The sequence below is a fragment of the Typopeltis vanoorti genome, chromosome 11 (assembly GCF_054136105.1).
Source record: "Typopeltis vanoorti isolate ZY-2024b chromosome 11, IOZ_Tvanoo_1.0, whole genome shotgun sequence".
NCBI lineage: Eukaryota > Metazoa > Arthropoda > Arachnida > Uropygi > Thelyphonidae > Typopeltis > Typopeltis vanoorti.
In genome coordinates this window covers 42426653-42443730 of record NC_143559.1, presented here as the reverse complement: position 1 = coordinate 42443730, position 17078 = coordinate 42426653, and the positions used below count along the sequence as shown (strand labels likewise).

General features: G+C 33.7%; 1 protein-coding gene across 3 annotated transcripts in view; it reads right to left on the bottom strand.

The window, feature by feature from the left end:
• The window catches only part of LOC150101471 (uncharacterized), a 243853-nt gene that overhangs the window by 183048 nt on the left and 43727 nt on the right, over positions 1–17078 (bottom strand). For 2 of the 3 annotated variants that reach the window (XM_090400096.1, XM_090400094.1), the window contains exon 2: positions 15119–15329. In XM_090400096.1, coding sequence (XP_090256222.1) covers positions 15119–15187 — 69 coding nt within the window. In that variant the 5' untranslated portion in view covers positions 15188–15329. Of the gene's footprint in view, positions 1–15118; positions 15330–15441; positions 15556–17078 lie in introns of those variants that run through there. The other variant, XM_090400095.1, reaches the window with a different exon arrangement.

Genomic DNA, 17078 nt, shown 5'->3' with positions numbered 1-17078 from the left:
AATGGTAATCTGACGGAGGTAACCAAACTGCAAATAGGCATTTGCAAACTATAATACATTTGATGATATCAATCAGCTTGCAGATGGGTCACAAATGTGTACTCTTCAAAATGTACTGAGACTGAACAAAGAAACTCAAAGTATGAATTTTTGTTACTGCTTGTTCAAATTATCTGCCTTCTTTAAGATGGCTTACTCCAACTCTAGCTTTATTTTGGTCCCATCTGGTTTTCAAGTTTTGACTTAGTTGAGAAAAATTATTTTTGCCACTCATTTTTCATTTTATATATATAGGATTAGTTTTAAAGACCTCAATCCATTAGTACCGAGTTAGTCATTACTACATGGTTCAAAGTGAAATCACAAGGGTGAAGCTGCACAATTTTTGATTTTGTAAAATCAAGTTATTTTATCAGCCTTTCCTTTAAATGGAAAATTTTTCTTGGCATGCTATTAATATTATGGTATCCATTTTTCTTCATCAGATAAACATAACTTATTAAAAAATTTATGTAAGCTTAATTACAGATTAGTAATTTCCAATTTATTTTTACTCATTTTAATGCTTTAAAAAAAAAAAAAGTATACACTTTTTTGATCTATTTGCATTTTCAAAAAAAAAAAAGGCTATTTTTTTTTCTTTTCCCCAGATGGCTTGCTTTAGGTGTTCAGTGTACTCTACTCTGCAGGCAATAGGTTGAATAAAGAAGTCTGGATGTGTGTTTTATGGTATGTATGTAGCAGAAAATAGAAGAAAAAAGAAGAAATTGACTATTCTATACGTTCGCTGGGCATCTACAGATGCCATATAGTCACTTCAATGTTCAGTGATGTGAAACACCAGGCCTCACCATGTAGTTCTGTTTGCTTTTCTGGAGGCTTCAACTCTTTGAAATTGCCTCAATGTTTGCAAAAAAAAGTGAAATCTGAGATACTCTTGATAGGTGGCTATAAAGCAAAATTTGGTCATATTCTGTTATTTTAATCCTTTCAGGACTAGATATCTTTTTGAAAATGAAGAAAATTAACTTCTGTTGAATCTCTAAGCATATTTAGTAAATCTGCTTATCAAGACAATTTTTCGGAACCCTTTAGCAGTGTGGAGTAAGTAAATCACTCGCTGATATTTTACCTGCCACCAGCATTAATGTAAAATTAGAAAAAAAAAACAAAACTTTTTTTTCTAAAACTCAATTCTTGTAACTTAGCAATGTGAGCAATATAATTTCATTTTCTTACCATTTGCAAAGAGCAGGCACACTGCACTTTGAAGTACTTATAAAAATTTTGTTCTATTGTAACCAATTTTACTTAGCTAGGTAATAAAAATGACTGGCAATTACCATTTAAATACAATTTATTTTTCTAAAGGAAGTATCTTGTAAATTTTAAGGGTTATCTTCCCTATATACCCTTAGACTAAAAGTCAGAAACTGAACAACCTGGAAATAAGCTTAATTTTTGCCATGCAAAACTGAAAGTTTTGTGGATCTTCCAAATATAGCTTCCATAATTAATAGGGGGAGGGGATTCCAAAGCTTCAATTTAAATTTTAATTTGAAGATTTCAGAAGGAATGACCCTATAATTAACATGTAACCCTTATTTCCCTCATCTCTACCAACCTGGTGGTTATAACTTTCAATACTTGGTGCCAAGGAACAAATCGCCCACAAGAATATAATAAATTTAGTTTAATCCTTTATCCAAGTGTGAGCAAACAAAGTTTGCGCCTGAAAGTATCTTCAGGACTGGGGTAAGGTGGTACAACACCAGGGCAACTCGTTGCAAAGGTGGAGCAAGCTACCAACACTCCTATCTCAGTATCTCCTATAATGCAAAACACATCTCCTTGCGGATATGTCTAATGTTATGCATTAAGGGAAGGGCCACTACCCAGACTAGTTTCGACCTTTATTGAGGTCTCTTCAGTGGGAACCTGGCCCAAGTGGCCCTTCCCTTAATGCATAACATTATGCATTAAGGGAAGGATAAAGGATTAAACTAAATTTATTATACTCTAACCAAGTGAAAAATAAACTTTCAACGCCCACAAGAATGCTTCTTCCTTTTTCAAATTTCATGGAAGCATCAAGTAATAAAACTGGGTTGTTTTTTTTTTAACTGAAGTTAATTTTGCATTCAAGTAGTTATTAATAAGTTTAGTTATATAAACTCCAGACAAATCAAAGAGCGAAGGAAAGTTCATGGCCTGAGAGATGTGGAACTTCAATTGCCAAAATATTTTCAGTATTTATTCTAATCTTTAGTATTTAGATATGATGAAATGTCATAAATCAACTGTAAAGTAGTTTTTGTTTGGCAACAAACTGTGTTAAGTGGTGGGCACTGGTTTTTTTTTTTTTTTTTTTTTTTTTTTAATTAAGTCTACTATCACATCGTTCATATCATAAATGCATCCATTGTGAACACCCGATATACTTCCAAGCAATGCATTCCAACCACCTGCCACTCTCCATATAAAAACACCAACTCATTCTGTGAAATATCTGATTCACATTAATCTGGTAATAACCCCTTACCAAATTATGTCTATCATGTCCTCCACCATAATCTTCCTTCTATCCACTAGACTCTGCAAATTACATTCTCTTAATCTGTCTTCATACTCAACATTCCAGAGACTAGAAATCCACTTTAGTCAATCATGAATCCTTTCCAACAACTTTTCATCCTGTTGAAACCTAGGCAACCAAATCTGTGCACAGTAATCCACATACAGTCTGATTAAAGCCTTCTACAGTGTTCTCTACATCATTACCATAAAGCAAAATTGCCCTTGAATGGTCAGGTTGTTATTATCCACTAATACCCCCAGATCCCTCATTTCCTCTGCCTCCTTTACAATATTACCAATCAATCTTATATTCTGCATCCCATCTGTACTCCACAAATTTTAAAACCTTACACTTTGCTATCCTGAACTTGCAGCCCCGTTCATTCAGCCATTTACCCAGTCTATTCAACTCCACTTGCAAGGCTGCTACATCCATTCCCCATCATAGTTCTTTCAAACTTTGAATCATCTGAAAACAATTATATATTTTCATTCAAGCCCTTCCCACTATAATTTACATATAAATTACACAGAAACAGCCCAAAAACAGATCCTTAGTGCATACCATTCCTCTTCTGTATATACCTTACCAGGTAGTAAAACTGTTTTTTTTTTTTAACTGAAGTTAATTTTGCAGTCAAGTGGTTATTAATAAGTTTAGTTATATAAAGTCCAGACAAATCAAAGAGCAAAGGAAAGATATACTGCTCCCCCCATACACAATTTGATACCTATCAGACAGCCAATCTCCAATCCAGTTACTAATCCACATCCTATCCAACCTCCTCTGTTCCAGTTTATACCAGCTTATGTGGCAATTTATAAAAGGCTTTAGCAAAATCTAAATACCACTGTATATGCATCCCCTTTGTCCAATATATGTCATCTTGTTATAATAAGCAGACTGTTAAAACACGATGTTTCTTAGCATATCCATATTGTTGATCAAAAAGAATGTCAATCCAATTCTCAATCCTGATCATCCCTAGCCTCTCAAACACCTTGATCATAACTCCAGACAAAATCGGACTGATCTGTAATTCTAAGCCTTAGTCTTATCAGCCCTTTATGAATTAGAATAATTTTGCCCTTTTTTTCAACTCGCCCAGAACAGGGTTGATCTTAGAATCATTATACAGAAGTAAGTCAATGCCATTAACTCCCTAGAAAATTCCCTTAACACACATGGCAATATACCGTCAAGTCCAACAGCCTTATTGACATCAAGTTTACCAAAATTTCTCATAGCTCCTGCTCACTCACCAGTGGCTGCTTCGTCCTCCCCACTGCTCAAGTTCTGAATGATATTACTTTCAAAAGGATGAAACACCTTTATAAATGACTCATTAAATATCTCTACTACATTCTCTTCAGTGGTTATCATTTTGTCATTTCTCAAACTAGTATCATCCTTCTGTAATCATTCTTTCTTTTACTGGTCATATATCAGAAACTCCTTAGGATTTCTTTTGGCCTCATTAGCTAACTACTGCTAATACTGCACTTTTCCTAACCTTACAAAGCAAGTTATGTTTCTTGTAATTTATATTCCTGATACAACTGACTATTTCACTCATCTTGTGCTGCCTCCATAATGCCTTGTTCAAATTGCATGCTTCACTTTTTCATTCATCCATTCAGGTCTTCCATTCACTTCAGTTAATAGAAACAGTTTCTCCAGATGACACAACAAAATCCATTTAAACGTAGCCTATTCTTTTATATAGCTCCATCTGTTCCTCAAATTCATTCCACACATTCACAAAATGTGTCCTTTTCTCCTCAAACAACATTAGTATCACATTCACAATCTTCAGTCGCCATCTCAACTCATCACTATCATACCTGGGCAACACCTTTCCTACCACACTTATCTTTTTACTCTCCTTAGCAGCCTCCAGATATCCATCCTTACATTCTTGTTACCAACCAAATTATTCAAAATGAGAAAACATTAGCATTGTACTGTCAAATATTTTGTAGAGAAAATTATGACAAACTGATACTAAAAAACTGACAACACTTCAGGGAAATCTGCTCCTTCATTTGAGTAAAAGGCTTGAAACACAATTGTCCACAGTACCAAATGAAGAAACCATAAAAATCCACATTTGTAGGTCTCTATCATATCTCCCCTCTTCCTTCTCTCCACCAGACTCTGCAAATTACATCTTCTCAATCTTTCCTCATACTCAACATTCCAGAGGTCAGAAACTACCTTAGTCAGTCGCCTTTGGACCCTTTCCAACATCTCTTCATCCTTCTGAAAACCTGGTGACCAAATCTAGGCACAATAGTCCATGTGTGGCCTAATCAAAGCCTTATACAGTGGAACAAGAATCTACCTACTTCTACATGTCAGTGTCCTCCGCATCATTCCCAGAAGTCTTTGTGTTGTCTTCACAATTTTGGCAATGTGTCCCCTAAATTTTAGATCCTTATCCACTATCACCCCCAGATCTCTTATTTCCTCTACTTCCAAGCATAAATTCTGCATCCCATCTTTGTTTTCAAAATTTTAAAACCTTACATTTTGCAACATTGAACTCACATCCCCATTTGCTTGCCCAATCACTCAATTTATTCAAGTCTTCTTGCAAGGCACAACATCTTCACTACTCTTTATGGTTCGTCCCAACTTTACATCATCTGCAAACAACTGAATATCTCCATCCAAATCTTCGCCAATATCATTAATATAAAAGTTAAATAGTAATGGCCCTAAAACAGACCCCTGAGGCACTCCACTAGTGACTTTCCTTTTCCTGGATATCGCACCCCCATATACAACTTGTTGATACCTATCAGATAGCCAGTCTCCAATCCAATGCACTAATCTAATATCCAACCCTATCTGCTCTAGTTTGACTGCCAACTTATGATGAGGTACTCTATCAAAAGCTTTTGCAAAATCCAAGTATATTACTATGTATCCTTCTCCTCTGTCCAAGGAAGCAGTCACTTTATTGTAATAAGTAAGTAGATTACTAAAACATGACCTCCCTTTAGCAAATCCATGCTGTTCATCAAAGATTATACCATTGTTGTCAACCCAACTCTGGATCCTAGTTCTCACAAGCTTCTCCAACAACTTAACCACAACACCTGACACAGAGATAGGCCTATAGTTTGATGCTTGAGTTCGATCACCTCCTTTATGAAGTGGCACAATCTTGCTCTCCTTCCACTCTTTAGGAACTTGACCAAGTGCAAGACTCGTATTAAAAAAATATGTCAAGGCAGGTGTCAACTCTCTGGCACATTCCTTCAGAATATGCGGCAATATATTATCAAGTACCACAGCCTTATTTATATCTAGTTTACTCAACTCCCCAAACACCTCTTGCTCACTTACAGTCAATCTCTCCTCCCCATCATCAGCTGCTCTCAATCTCTCCATGAAGTCACATTCACAAGATTGAAAGATCTTTACGAACTGTTCATTAAGTATCTCCACCACACATTCTGCAACAGCTGTCTTTATACCATTTCCTCTAATCAATGTCATCCTTCCATAATCATTCTTTCTTTTGCTGGCTACATATTGAAAGAACTCCCTAGGATTCTTTTTGACTTCATTAGCTAACTGCTGTTCATACCTCTTTTTAGCTATTCTCACCAACCAAGTCACCCTCCTTGCCTGGTCTTTGTAGACCTCATGAAATTGGTTACTTCCACTTCTCTTATGCTGCCTCCACAATGCCCTTTTTCTCTGTATCGCATGCTTAATAGGTGTCCAAAAGGTAGGTGGCATGTTTGACACCAAAACTAAAGATGCAATCACTGTTAAATTTTCAAAAGTGTCTGGAATGGTTTTATGAAGAATCCATCTAACTCTGGTATTTGAGACATGGATCTATCACTACAAACCAGAGAAAAGAAAAGTCAAGATTCAGGAAACATCCTGAATCTCCATTTCTGAAAAAGGCAGTTCCATTAGCTACCATCTAGCAAAGATATGGCTACAGTATTCTAGGATTCTAAGGGAATAATAACAGATTATCTTCTAGAGGGAACTATATACTAAAAGATATTACAAAAACCAACTGCATGAAAAAAAAAAAAAAAATCATCAGAAAAGACCATTCCTGGCCTTTTGAGGAATTTGAATGATGAATTTTGAACAATGAATGAGCTCACATCTGGTAGAATGTCCAAACTAAAGTAGTAAGGTTTTGGACAGAAAGGGGTCAGAGACAACAAATCTAGGAAGCAAAGGCTTGATTTGGGATGCAGATCCACAGGAAGAAAATTTGATAAATCCAGTATTCCCTGCCCCTACACTACACAGTTGATAGTACACAACACCACTTACAAACATGCCGAATAGTTAGCATGTCACTTGCTCCCCTCACAAGTAATTTCCCCTTGTATTATTTAAAAATAAAAAATTAATAATTCAGTTCATTTGAAATATTTATTATTGCTAATTTTAAAAATTTAGACATTATAATTAGTAAACAAAAAGATTTGATATTGAAACTAAGTGTATCACTAACAAACTTGATTAAATCAAACTTCAACATTATGGAATTAACATTTTATTTATTTATTATTTTTTTGTTTACTTATGAAAGTTACTAAACTTGGTCAGGAAAAATTTACAAATTAGTACTACAATGGGTTCTCTCTCTCTCCTCCTTTGGCTAATTTTTATACGATGCATTTAAAGAATAATACACAGCTATTCTCAAATCTTTAGTATAGATGCAACATGGAAAATATGTTTATCATTGGCCCCATGGACAAGGTATTCTTTTGCAAAAGCATCTAAGAGTCAGCATGCTAAAACACACTTTGCATGAGAGTGAGACTGACTTTTGACACTTCTATTTATAGAAAATACACAATTATCCAGCCCCCATGTATAGGATCCTTAAAAACACTCAGAGTCGAGACTAATCTAATGATGCAAATCTAGCTACAGAATCAAATACCTACACACCACACTCATCTGACTAATGACTACAGCTCCTACAAGAACTTAAAAGGATAAACTGCACTTATCACATCTTGAAATGCATAAAGAAACAAAATGACTAACATGGCCTAGACAGATTTTCTAGCATCTCCTCAAAGAACACAATAAATACATTCAATACCATTATGGCAAGTCAGGACTGGCACACCATGCTTTAGATACCTTACTACACAGAATCAATTAGAAGAAAAGTGTGCTATAACAGAAGTTATTACAAGTTACTGACTACAAATAATCTAACAGCTACAAAAACACACTCTATATACAAAAACAAGTATAGCCACATTAATCTGCCAAAGTTTTGGTAGATACAGTAATATCAACTTTATTCAACCCACAACTGAAAAAAAAAAGAAAAGATTTATATACCATTAGAACTAAAATTAGGACTGTCTTTTGCCCAAATGAACCAGGTTACTCATTGTCACTTGTGTATTGTAACAATAATTATTAACATTTGACCTACAGAGAGTCAGACACATCGTGGGAGGTACATACTGTTGCACACAGTGTTCATCCAAAAGTGCTTTAAACTGATTCGATGTGTCTACATTCAAAACACATTCAGGCAATACATTCCCCTCACCAACACTCCATGCAAAAGAACCTACTCTTCACTCCTCTGCTCACACCCTCATTGTAGCTTTCCAGCGATGACCTCTTGTTCTACCTCCTTCTCCCATTTTATGAAAAATCTCTTCCATATCGACCCAATAACTCCTGACTAGCTTATGTCTCAATCATATTCTCCCCCCCCCCACTTCCTCCTATTCATGAGGCTCTGCAATTTACATTATCTCAATCTGTCCTCTTACTCCACATTTCAAAGACCACTGACCACTTTTGTGAATCTTCTCTAGACCCTTTCCAACATATCCTCGTCACCATTAAAACCAGGTGACCAAATCTGTGTGCAATAATCCACATGAGGCCTGATAAAGGCCTTATACAATGGCATCATAACCTCTCTATTTCTGCATGTCAGGGTCTTTCACATCATTGCCATTATCCGATGCGATGTCTTCACAACTTTTGCAAGCTGAAGATGCTGGTTTGAATTCCAAAATATAAGGCAGTTAAACTTCTTGTTTTGATTTATTGGTGTTGTAATACTGTGAAAGAAAAAAAAAATAAAATAAAATAAAAATTTCAACATCTAAGCCTGTCCACCTGGTTTCTTGTGTTCTACCTAATATATGACAAGTATGATAATAACATGGAATCCAAACTGTGCAGCTAGCAACAATGCAGATTGGCAAGTTCTCACCACACAATAGGTCCCCTATTGTGTGATGAACAACGCATGCATTTATTTATGTAACAGAAGTGCAATATTGATGCTAATCAGATGTTTCTCACAGTTTATCCATCTGAAACTGTGGGATGCATTTACTCCCAATAAAATTAGACTAGATAGAAATACAGGTTAAAACAACTATGTTTCCAAGGCAAGAATGTTCAAAATTCATGATATGTACTCTAAAGAGGATGTACAAGATGCTATTAGTACTACATAAATTTATATCAAGTTCTATGAACAGTTTTTTTTCCAAATTAGTCATCCTTACTCCAAGACTGTTAAATCCTATATTTTGTTCTTCTAAAAAGGCACTTCTCTAATGGCATCGATCCATCTAGATTATTTTTCTTCAGTCTTTATCCTGCTATTATCACCTATTTTGATAACACTTCCTCTAAAATTTTGTTTAAATAACTATACTACCTCAGAATAGTTCTGCCCATAAAAATTCCTGAATGATAACAATGGACATTGTTATCATCCAGGAATAACCATCTTAACATGATTATGCTGTCTGTTCACTTTGCCTAATTCTTCTCAGAATTCATCTGTGGTGGCCTTTGATGAATTGTCATTTCTAACTGAACAATCATATCCACCTTGTTGCTTTGATTGGTTTTCCCCTCAAAATTGCAGCTTTTCAGGATGAAAATACCCTGCCATCTTCATAGAAGACTAGTAAGTTTTTGTAAGAACTTTTTTTTTTGGGTGCAAAGAATCATGATGCACAAATAAAAAAAAAGGGGGGAGGGGATGCTAATGTGAAATGCAAATTTGGCAAGTAAGGGAGGACAAGTTTACCACAGTCAAATCTGAGGTATACATAATCTAGTCTATATGATGGGCCAGCATCCCCCATGGACTGCTTCATCTTGAGGAATGCTGCAAGGGTAAAAAGACATGCAAAATTTTAAATCACATTTTGTTCATGTCTTTCTTTATATATGATGGTAATTTCTTATTATACAAAAATACTTTAGAATATTAAAATATTCAGTCAGAATTAGAACCATTCAGAAATTATCCCATAATCAAAATGACTATACACATGATTTATCTTTTGGATTAAATTTTGTCATGATTTATTTGTAAATCACATGCTAAACTAATTTTGAAAGAATGAAGCAAAACAAAGTCAATGTAAAATTGTAGGAGTACATGCCTTATTATGGAGACAAGGGAAATGAACTCCACAAAAATCACTTTATAAAAACTGGAAGATCATTAATGAAGTAGACTATTTCACCTTAGAATTAAAATTTCTGATATTTAATAAGGAGGGAAAGGAAGAATTATCAGAACACTATTGTGTCTAATATTACTAGACAATCTGTACACTATTAGACACAGTAGTGTTCTGAACAAGAAACAAGAAAGATACACATACACTGATTTCAAAAAAATTCAATTACTTCATCTTAAACAATAAAACTATGTATAAAAGATCCATATTGAACACTAAAACCAAAGAATAAAAAGAATGCATTTAGACTGTTGAAATTATAAAGTTCAATTAGCTTAATATTAATAATAACCAATACACCCTATTGTATATATGGACAATGAGAATTAATTAACATAGAAATATGCCATGTAATAAAAATTAGAAGACCAATAAATCTTTTGGAGTTAAAACTATGTATAAAAAAATAAAAAATCCAGTATATGAATTGTTTCCCTGGCATTCTACTCTTCACATTATTTCCTAGGTTACATAACTGATAGCATTGCTGAACTCCCAAACTCAAGCGCTATGCTTTCCATTATAAATATTTTATAAGACTTGACTATACTGTATTAAGAGATTTCACATATAAAATGCAACTTAAAATGAAAAATACACATGATGCACATAGATGACTTTTCTGTACTTTCAAATCATAACATGCAGCTTCCCCCCCCCCCTTGTTCATTATTTAGAGGAGTTTCGTTTTTTTTCCCTGCTGGGAATCAGGTTCCATAATACATTGTTATGAATGCAATTTTAGTCAGGTGGAGTTGTTTAACTATTTGATTCTGAGAATAATTAAATAGCATCTCCTTTAAAGGAGAGTGTTGCACAGGTTCAAAGAAGTGAAGAGATCAAAATAAAATCTGAGAACAGCATCTTGAAGTTACTTGAAGCCTATAAGAGAGAGAGAGAGAGAGAGAGAGAAAAAGAACTAAAACCCACTTTTCTATAATTATAAAGTGTATGAGACAGTACTATAAGAAGAAGAAAAAAAGATTTTCAATAAAATGTTCATAATCCATAATTTAGATATCGAATCAAACAAGGAGTGCAACAAAAGTTGTCCAAAACTTGGAATAGTGTCATGTTATGAAACTTGAAGTGCCATGTTATGAAACTTGAAGTGCCACATGACATACTTTAGTCTAACTAGTTATTTGTTTGAGGTGAAATATAAACATAGAACGAGAAAACACAGCCTAATTCATCAAAACATATGACTTAAAAGAGAATGGCCTGAGATGCAGTAATTGAAGTCACTGACAGCAAGAACATTCCTTTAGAAGTATTAACTATCCTTGTGAAAATGCCATAAAAACTTTCAATTGCAATAATGCACTTTCTTTAAGCAACATTACATTAGGTTTTATTAAAATTAGTGCAAAGTCAACTTCACTCTAGTACTTATACACATTATAACTGAACAGAATGTTGCTGCTATAGACATTCGAAACCATATATCCATTAAGGTTTAAACTAAGGGACCCCCCCCCACACACACACACACACAGACTCCATCAGTGGAATGATAAAAGTTGCTGGAGGAGTCCTCATTAAGCTGAAGATCACAGTGAATAGCAAAAGTTAAGTACAATATGAAAGCAGCAATTACATTTTTTCTAATAACACAAATGTACAGAAACAAAAACAGGTTCCATTTCTTTACATCTACCAATTATCTTTTAATTACTTAACTGGAAACATTTCTTTCTAATAAATAGTATATTTAATTTAGTAAGTAATTTTGATTTTTGAAAAAAATCAAAAAATTATAAAATGCAAGTTTTCAACATCACTTTGCTTAGATCAGTATATATGAAGGTTGCGAGGTTCATATTCATGATTTAAAGTTTGGGCTACTGGCATCATTTGATGATTTGTATGTTAATTTTTCCTATATATAAGTGGTGGTTGTTTTATTTCTCGTGAAAGTGGCTACATTAGCTACTAAAATTTCCATTGAAATTTATGGACGTTGCAATTCTTAACACAGAGCAGTCTTTGAATCCCTTAATCTCATGAAAATCTGAACTAAAGTCATTCTTATCTTCCCAGTCTATGAATTATATGCTGTAATAATCTACATAAAGTGTTACCAATACATGACTTAGATACAAAAAAAAGACAAATCTATACAACATTGGAATAGCAAACTAACCTATTCCATATAACAAACTATTCCTACCATTTTGCCAGAGTGGTAGTCAACTAAAGCAGAGACCTCTGTCTCTTTGGGACAACAGGTCAAATTGAAAGTATAATAATACTTTCAATTTGAAATCATAAATCATGCAAATGAGCAATAGATAGGTAGCTATGTATCATTTAGTTACCACTGATTTTTTCTTCTCCCAAACTGAAGAGCTAGCATGGCAATAACAATAGTACAATACAGTAGTTAATAATATACCGATTGTTTGGAATAAGCAAGAAAGGCATTTGGCAATTCCACAAATACAAGTCACATCAAAGAGGCACATTTTAAATAAAATATCTGAATTCTCTTAAAATTATTGGTTAAATCCATATTCTCTACAGAATGATTCTTGGATGATGTATACAGTTTGATTTTTAGTATAAGTGGATGTCAAGAAAATTATGAAACAAATACTTAAATCAAATAAATTATGATATAACAGCGATGCAGAGTATAATACTTTCACCTCTTCAACATGGAGTAACAGCATATTTACAAACTTGAAATTATTAATAAAACAAGTAACTAAACTAAATTAACTAAATCCTGAATCACTAATTAACTAAACACACTGATTTCAATTTTATCACCATCTTATGAATTATGCTCAGTTTTGTTTGATCATAAGCTGACTGCAAGGCTATAACTTGCATTTAGCATTTACATGTATGCAATATTAAATCTGGAATTTTTTTATTATTTAAGATGTATAAACTAAAATGTTATAAAAAGAAAAAGTAAATATTGAATAAAGACATGTTGCCTAGCTGTCTACTTTATGACAAGAGTACTAATTTTTGAAACCAACAGTAATGATCCTTTACAATCATAATTCAAATCCAAAAAGTTTTGTTATCTGCTGTCATACCTCCTCACAATTACTTTTTTTGCAACTGCTTAGTCAAAACACTCAGTGAGTCAAGTACTAGTGTAAACACAACAGCTATTTTAGCATACAAACATGGTAGACAATTTTATAATTTGTTTTCTTAAAAGATTATATTTTGTTAAGAGAATACTGCAGCATCCCTCTACACAATTTGAAAGTTCCTGCGGATGTAGTACTACAATGTAGCTGCAGCAATTTCCTGTAACTTATTTTCTCTTGTTTATAAGTTCAATTTTTGCTTTAACATAAGACCGGATTTGAGATCGCTGCTGTACTTTACCCTTTCTTAACACAGAAAAGATCCGATTTATTTTCAGTTAAAGTGTGATCCAGTAAACACACTACAAAACGAATTTATGAAAAATTAAAATAAACCAAAATTTTTTTTAAACCAAAAAACAAAATGCGATCCATGTTTTCGATTTTTTTAAACACATTTTTCGAATTGTATTTGAATGTAAAGAGATTGGCACTGCTTTCTGGCGTTCTCTTCAAATGATAAGCTTCTGAGTCCACGAAGTTGATAATAATACCGAACCGCATCCTTTGGTTTTGAATCCAATATCAAGTCACACGATTAAAAAAAGTGGATGAAGTAATTAGTACAGCACAAATAGCAGTAATCAAAATGCAGCACTACGAGCCACCACTTCAAATCGCATTGTACCTAACACTAATCAACATCTTCGGTGTGTAAAATAAATGGAAAAAACAAACCAAGTTACTGGAACTTTTCACTTAACGATGTTATGATTAAGTATATCTACTTACACATAAATACGTTTAACCTAAAAGGCTATGCTGCTAAACATTTCACTAAAAACTCAAATTCTGCTGTACTATAGACTATACTCAAATTATGAATAAAAAATAATTTCTTTAAAAACCTACCACCATGGTAGCCACTATAGGTATAAAATCTTGATATTTGATATTGTTCACCATTTTCACATATTTCGCTTCGAATCATTCTTCCTTACTATTACTGTAATCATCACAAATCAAAGTATTATAGACTTAAAATACCTAAAGTAAAATATATTTTGAATAATTACATTATAAAATACAAAATTTATAGTATACATATTTGTTAAAAGAAAATGTTTAACAGGCTGGCGTAACAAGTTCATCACACTAGGTCAAAAAAAGTGAAAAAGAAAAACTATTCACGTAGTTGTTCAATATAGTAAATAGGAATACATCACATGTTTACAACGAAAACTATTATAACCTAATCAAATTATTTTGAATTAAAAAGAAAAACTGATCGGGTTTTGGGATGCAAAACAAATCTAATATATGCTCTATGTCCATGGCTCCAATAAGACCACCTCTACACTTAGCAGGATAGAAGTTTTACTATAAATAATTTATCTAACCATGGAGTTATTTCATGAACAAGTGGTAGTTTTGTATCAATTATAAGAATGTAAATAAATGAAAATTTCCACATCTTTCGATATCAAATGTTATAAAAAATGGATGAAGTGGATTAACTGGAGAAATATGAAAAGATGGATTCTAGTGTAACAAAATTTTCCATTCATTTAATTGGTTATTAGTCATACATTTCCGATTCCGGTTTATCTTAAATTTCACATCTCACTGCAAGTAAAATGAAATTTCACCTTCTAAATTCGACTTTAAATTAAAAAAAAAAAAAAAATAGAAAATTCTGGAGTATACAGATGCTGTTTGAAAAGGGAGAGATCTAGACGCTGTACTTACCATTAATTAGTAATGTTTAAAAGCCAAACATACAGTTAAGTTCATAAGATCTCTATCTATAATAATATAAACATCTGCAGGTAAATACTGCAATCATCATTTTTATATTAAAACAAATTTACAACGTGGCTCGTCAGCCATGACAGCAACCTTTGGTTTGGAGGCACATTTAGTCAATGGTTAGGTAGTAAGAGAAATATTGCTACTGAACTTACCTTCGACTGTAATTGCTCGCTTTCATTCAGTGACTGTGTGCGAAGTTTATGGGTCAAATATCTGAGCATTTCAAGAAAGCAACCTACGATCAGCCACGGATAACCGCTGGAAACACGTCTGACAAGTGACAGTTTCGCCGCCTACCTCCTTGTCCGACCCCAATGAGACCGAAGAGCTACGAAACCGTAGCAGCTGCTTCACGTCACATACCTAAAATAAGAAGACGTCATTACAATCATACTCTGGACACTCCTTTTATTTTCCAGTAAAGAAGACCACCCTCTGGTTAGATACTGCAGGAACAAAGAAATAAAGAACTTACACTCTTACTCACTCTCCCCACATTTCTCCTCATCCGCCACCACTCAACACCACCGGTAACTCTGCTACATGGTCAAATATCAGCTGAAGCCAATCGCATCTACCATGTAGTAAGGGTGAAAGGGAGAGTAGCTTATCGTTACACCTAAGATACTAAAATGCGAATATATAAAGAGGAATAATAAAGTTATTTTTTGTTATTTAATGATTATAAAGACGCGAAGTTTCGTTTAAATTTCTTATTTTACTGTATATTTTCGCAAAATAACGAAGACAACTCTGTTCGATATACAGAGATGATGCGGAGCCTACACCGCTATAAAAATGGTTTGGCCCACTACATTCTAATTGGTTCCTATGGCTTGCGTCATTGCTTACAGTATACGGAGAAGCAGGTCTTCCACAAGGTAGTTCTATATGTACCTTGTGTCTTCCAGAATTTGTTCGCTTCATATGTTTGAAGAGTTCAAGACTTGATAAGGATGATTTTTGTGTTTTTCCCTATTTGCGTCTTAATATTCTCCACGCGTTTATATATGCACACAAAAAGAAAGGATTACCAACCAAATTTAATGAGAATGAGATGTCTTAATACAAGAAAATTCGCACAAACAAGAAATATTTAAATATTTTTGTAATCGAATTAAAATTTTATTTACTCTTTAAAGAAATAGGAACATTAATAAATTTGAATTAGAACAACTAAAAATAAAAAGATTTTCATATGTATGGTTAATAATGAATTGACGATTATATGCAGTTATTACAAGCAACGAAACATAGTTTGAATATCATGGAAGAATTATTGAGATGAATGGTTTATTTATTTACTACGTGTGGATAATATTATCAACTAGGATTCTAATGATAATTCAAATATCGGAAATGGAATTTTTCCGTGCAGTAACTCAACTATGAGTTTTTCTCCCTTCCCAGCAACAAGCTTTGAGTTCCCTGAGAGCTTCAGTGACCCCTTGAACGCTTTCATAGTAGGGCTAGCTAGATTCGCGGGTTCTTCTATTAGCAAGGTGTCCCGGCATGAAGGCGCCTCATAGTGCAGCTGAGAGAATGACGCGATATTGCCCTGTTCGAAAGATCTGGGGTTCAGATCCTATTTACGACCGAAGAACCTTTATAATGGCTTTTCAAATGAAGGTGAGTTAGCTGCATCATTCCAAGGTGGTAGGGTTTTTTTCCCTGATGGTAACTGTAGTTTTTCATTCCCCAAAACAAGAGGATGAAGGTCATTCCAAATATAATACTACCCTATAATACAAATAGGGTAGTATACCAATACACAGCATTGGCGTACCACCACGTTTTTCATAAAATAAATAAATAATAAAACCTTATAATGAAATATTATATGTTTAAAATACGTGTTTATATTTTTAAACAAGTTTGGGGATTTAAAAAAAATGGTTGTAGGCAAACTGCACATGTTTTGTAACTACTTACAAAGACGACATATGCGTACATGATAACAAATACTTAGAGTGACTGTTTGCTTTATTTAAAATTTCATTTTTATTAATGCATTGATGATATAGTTGAAAATTAATTGTACATGTGTTGAACACTTGTCATTCAGCGGAAAATAGCTGCAGGTACCATTGAACCGCGTTGAGTAATAAGCCG